This window comes from Merops nubicus, unplaced genomic scaffold (genome assembly GCF_000691845.1).
Source record: "Merops nubicus isolate BGI_N331 unplaced genomic scaffold, ASM69184v1 scaffold51080, whole genome shotgun sequence".
Taxonomy (NCBI): Eukaryota; Metazoa; Chordata; class Aves; order Coraciiformes; family Meropidae; genus Merops; species Merops nubicus.
Genome location: NW_008583176.1, coordinates 1,425 through 7,094, shown reverse-complemented (window position 1 = coordinate 7,094; position 5,670 = coordinate 1,425). Strand labels below are relative to the sequence as shown.

Genomic DNA, 5,670 nt, shown 5'->3' with positions numbered 1-5,670 from the left:
CTCTGATTTTTAACCAGGCCAGTGCTTTACTTGCTGAACTACACTACAGACCTCACAGTGAATTTGGAAGCAAACATAACATTTATACTTACAATTTCCATAACCATGAAAGAAAAAGTGTGCACTGAGAACCAAAATCCTGCAATTCTTAGACAAGACTCCACTTGGACTAGTGGTAGCCTTATCAGAGTGGGGGAAAAAAAAGTCAAATTAAAACCCAAAAGATTGATCAAAGCCAACAACATCAGTCTGCTACAGCGACTATAAGCTATGAAATACAGTACAAGGAAAAACAAAAAGTCATTTGAACAAATAACCCAGAGAGACTTCATAGTTTCAATGATTCTACCACTTTTAAGAACTCAACTTATTAAATATTTATTAAAAATAAACTGTTTCCAAATCACCTATTTACAGTACAAAGAACAGTACTTAATACATGTGCAACAGAATGTAAGGAAAATCAGTACTCATCTGGAAAGACAAAACTCTAAGCATAATTTACCTGACATGAACACAGGTTCACCTCTTTGAAATACCACACAGTAAAAACCAGTAGGATGATATTGGCAACACCAGAAAATAAAGCACATATTGTCCAGAGTCAGATTGTATAAGTTGAAAAAAACAACTGGGAGATAAGGGGAGAAGGAAGAAACAAAGACAAAAAAAGAAGAGATGCTGTGGTGTTTGCATTTTGGAGATGAAGAAATGCACACACACTTTAAAAAAATAGTCCTTGTTGGCAAAACAAGCCATTCAATTGTTCCTTGCACACTTTGAAGTCATACTTTATAAAAAAACTGGCAGTAGTTCCATCACTCATAGAAAATGAGAATCTTAATTTTTAGACTTTAGTTTCAAGCCTTGCATGGTTTTTATTTGGGCAAGGAGGTGACCACAATGTAATAGAAAGTTGTGAAGTCAATTTTCTAAAGTACAACAGCTGCCAAGTTTTAAAGAAAAAGGTGCTCTTCTCCCCCATTTAAATTGAAAAGTAATGATTATTTAGGAGTTACCTAAATTATAGCAGCATGAAATCTAATGTGTCTGTAGCATCTGTGAAGCCACAAAAAAGACTCAAACACCAATCAAGAACTGGCACGTGATTACTGAACCATGGTTCCAAATACTTGGACATGTCATTTTGGTAAGAGGTCAGTGTACTTTCTTTTCAGTGGAGTCAGAACACCAGTCAGGATAGCCCTTTCCCTCCCCTGCTCCTTCCCCTCCAAAACAGACTGATCCAGTCTATCTGTAAACTACATGGGACAGCTGGGACGATTTATAGTTTAACTGGTTGTTAGGCATAAACCTGTGAAGCTCGCTCTTCCTACAGCACGGATCATAATAGTAAGCATTGAGGCAAGAGTCACACGAGACTTTTGAGCAAAACGTGCAAGTGTTTGCAGCTCCGGGTCGGTTACAAAAGCCGCAGCGTGAGGTGCTTGAAGGTTTGGATTTCGAGCTGAACTGAGCAGCTCTCTCTTGACTCTGAGTCTGTGATGAGTACTGAGATTTCTCCCTTAAAGCGGACGCAGGAGACAAGCCATCGTTTGGAAGTGGTTTGATTGAATAGGTGCTCTGCTTCACTGCTGGGTACTCCTGCCTAGAGCTGAAAAGAGTGTCACACTTTTGGCAAATGGAAGTGCCACAAGGTACGCCACAGTTTTGGCACTTGAGGGAAGCTGTCTCTTTGGCTAGGTGGGTGCGTTTGTGGTAAACAGGGTTGGCATCATTTCTCAACAGCCATACATCAGGCTTAATAGATTCTTGTCTTTTAAAATTTAACATACTTCTAGAATCGGGATCAGTGTATAAATCCAAGTCCTCCTGAGCAGAAAAATAGGAGCTGTAAGGGACATTTGTTCTGAGCATGCCATTGTGATGAGATGAAGTTGGCAAAAACTCGTCTGCACACCCGTGTGGGGAGCTTGACATTGTCAGAAGAGAGGGTGACGGACGGATAATTTCATCTTTAATGTCATCTTCCGCATCAACTAAAATGGGTTCTTTCCTGAGACTCAACGAGCTCATCAAAGGTGGTTTCTTAGCTTCCCAATAATTATCATATGCATCCACCGATTTAGAAGGCTTGCTCACTTTTGGCTTAAAATAATCTTTAGAAGCCCGCTCACTTGCTGATTTCTGGAGGACCATTCGTGCCATGGAAGTGTTTAAGTTTTCTTTGCACTCTGCACGTCGTTTCATGGCTTCCGAGCAGCCTCGGACATCCTCATTACTGTTTTTTCGTTCATTTATGACATCAATCTCTGAATAACCTTTATCCTTCACTTGTAAGTGAATCTCAAGAAGTTGCTCACATTCCACTTTGGCCAAAAAGAGTTCAAATGAAACCATTTTCACTTGAATGGCATCAACCTGCTCTTTGAGCTTATACACTGTTCCCAGTTCCTGGACGTAGCCCATGTAGTTCAAAATCTGCCTTACATCATCTTCAGTTAGAGCAGACTTTACATAATAAACAAAGGGTCCAGTGTAGGTCTAAGAGGGGTCGGGGGGGAAAACAAAGGAAAACTAGGTTACAAATTCAGCGGTGGACTAGATGGTCAGATAATTCAGTGACAGACATTATATAATTACATTGAATAACAACAACAGTGAACACATGCAACTCCCATGGTAAGATGAGTTCCATTTCTGCAGTCCTCCTGTGCAGCAGATGGAAATCCCACATAAGGCAGATTCAAAGTAGGAGAGTTCTCATTCAAATTGAAATCCCGATTAACATAACGTCCTCCCTGTTAATTTAAATCACGATGCTATACACTAACTTTTACGTGTACCAGACATGTTTGCATTTACATGCAAGTCTACCACAAAAGGTAAAAAGGCAGAGATTTTAGGTACTGTCCCTGGGCAGGAGCTAGCTAGAGATAACAGGAACTCGAAATTACTGCAGGAGTACCAAAGTCCTCTTCAGTTCAGCTTTAAACATACTTGAGGTGCATACTTCTTTGTATACTATCACTACGCAATTTCAAAAGTCTATTTTGTTTAATTTTAGCTTAGATCAAAAATTAGGCTCACAAAAAAAGCCCCAAAACCAAAGATACATACCTGTGCGAGTTGAAATATCCTTAGCATGGGGCATACCTGAGTGTGTTCTTAACCCAGTTCAAACTGGTTTCCTATTGCAGGCTGGAGCAGCCTGCCCATCACACCTTCATACAGAGGAGGTACGGGATCCACAGGGCACAACCCAAATCAGTGCTGGCCGTGCATCTGGAGATACCCTCCACGGGTCGGCCAACATTTCAAAGGCCAGAACTTAAGTGTAGTGATGAAGATGGTTTATGGAGAGATCTTGAAAAAGGTCATTTCCCCTTGTGCAAACAGAGAACTCTCAAATGCTCTAATAGCGTACAAATTCTCTGCTAAACTGTGAAATAATCTTTTTAACAAAAACACCCATCACCAGGGCACACAACCTGTAAGTGACTTCAGGCACTCATACCAGCAGTATTTTTCTGCAGCTTTTCAGTCTCTAAACTGTTCTTGTAAGTGACCTGCAGCATTCATTACTGAAATGCTGCAGCAGTTTTGAATAAGCATAACAGAACAGGTGAAAGATAAAACAGAAAAATCAATAGCAGAGACCTCACTATCTGACTTGCAGCACCCAAATCGAACAACACACAAGTTCCAACTTTTCTCTCAAAGATCCTGGCACAGGTAAATAGTTTGAAACTATACAGAAGCAAAAACTTCATGAATCAATGGATAAGCAGATTAAAGTTCCTTTATCATTGTCATATAATTTATGGGAACCTCAGCAAAGCATCCACTCAAAAGCATACATAGGTTGGTAGCACTTGTGCTCCATTAATAGCTGTTGCAAGACAAAAATCAAACTCGGAGTGAGCTTAAACACAACGTGACCGCTCACCCTAGTGACAGCATCTCCAAGCAGACCCTAATACAGGGGAGGCTGAACAAAACCTTAAACAAGCTCTTCCTCTATTTTATGGTTACATTATAAATGCAGGCAGTACTTGTACATCTCTCAGGATAATCTCACCAGCACAAGCTTCACTTATTTTACACAGAAACAGGAAATTACATAGAAATTTACAGAGAATACAGGAAATGAATGAAATATGTTAAAAGACAAAAGCAAATCACATTCTTGCTATGGTCACACATAAAATGACTTACCTTAATATTTTTGAACTCCTTCTTCCAGGGGTAAAGAAAGAGATTAATTCCCACTGTCTCAAGCATGTTGAATGCATTATGGAGAGAATGTAAACTTGAGGATTTCACCAATCTCAGGGAGTTTTCAGCCATCTCATAAAATTTTATCAGCCGGAATCTATAAAAGGGATCAATTTTGGGAAGGCAAAGTAAGGCTGCCGCTGCCACTCGCAAATACTCATCGTTAATAGGACGCTGCTTGTTGTCAGAGGCATTCAGTTTGCACTCGTGGAACTGCACATACTTCCTAAATAAATCGTCTTTGTATTTTGTATCCATTGAAATCAGTTTTTTCTCTCACACTTGGGCAGCTACCTCCTCGCTGTCATGGTTAGTCAGCAATAGGTTGATTATCTGGCATTAAGAATCTTCGGTAATGGCAACTTTTCTGGAATAAAAATTGAAAACAAAGACAAGTCATCACAGCTGCATAAACGCCAGATTGATCCACAGCACCTATCTGCTTCACAGGACTCTAGGAAATGGCTCAGAGAGCAGCAGCTCCCATAACAGCCTCTTCAGGCTTCCAAAAGAGCATGAGCATCTACAGAAATGCTGCTGTCCCACTTTTCAGTGTCTTTCCCCTACCCCTCTTCCAGTTACCTGCCCAAAGCAGCACAACCAACCCACATGGAGCAATGTGCTGAGAAAGGCCACACAATAAAGCTGGTGTAGGCTCAGGCCCAGTCTGTGGGTTCCTTGGCTTAGGGAATAAGGGCAAAACTCACAGCAAAAAAATGAAAGGGAAAGCAAGAGGCTTTAGGGTCTCTCCGTTTTATTTTGACCTTTCAGTTAAAGCAACTTACACAAGCACTATTTTAGTCAGTCACTGGTTTGGGGTTGTTTTTTTTTTTTCTTCCCTGCACAGTGATATGAAGATTAAAACATCCCACAAAGAAGTTTCATTTTGCTCAACTTAGGAAAACATCTACCTTTTTTTTTTCCCCTCTAGTGGCTCAGGTCTGCCCCTAGACTGAGCAGATTAATTAACTATGCCTTTCTGTTTCAGACATTTTCTAGGCTTTTGACTGCCTCACATTCCACCTGATGGCACAGCCCAGCCCTCACAGTGCTGGGAGAGCTCGGCAGCCATCCTACAGAGAACACACTCCCCTGTCTGCTGCAAGCTGTGCCTGGTTTCAGCTCAGTGTGGCAGCTGCAGAGAATATTGTCAGCTTTTCAGCAAAAAAAGCTACACCTGCCATTTTTAGCCACTTCAATAGAACAGAGCAAAACCATTTCTGTTTGTACATCATCTAAGCTTTTGTTTGCAGGGATAGTTGCTTTTAGGTATACACTGATTTACATTTTCACATTACTGAGCTCGCAGGCTGCACAGAAAAAGCTGACAACAAAAGAAGCTTCCTAATGCTACTTTACCAAGACCAAGGTAATTAACAGGCCAACAGACTCCATCTCGACTGCCTGAGGAACTTGTGATCAAAAAAGAGA

The 5,670-nt window shown here is 40.8% G+C and overlaps 1 protein-coding gene across 1 annotated transcript; it reads right to left on the bottom strand.

The window, feature by feature from the left end:
• Positions 1 to 362: 362 nt before the first annotated feature.
• Positions 363 to 4,609, bottom strand: SPATA2 (spermatogenesis associated 2). Its single transcript, XM_008939731.1, has 2 exons — positions 4,180 to 4,609; positions 363 to 2,505 (listed from the first exon to the last, which is right to left on the bottom strand). The coding sequence occupies exons 1-2, from the start codon at positions 4,495 to 4,497 to the stop codon at positions 1,252 to 1,254; spliced, it is 1,572 nt and encodes a 523-aa protein (XP_008937979.1). The 5' UTR covers positions 4,498 to 4,609; the 3' UTR covers positions 363 to 1,251.
• Positions 4,610 to 5,670: the final 1,061 nt, after the last annotated feature.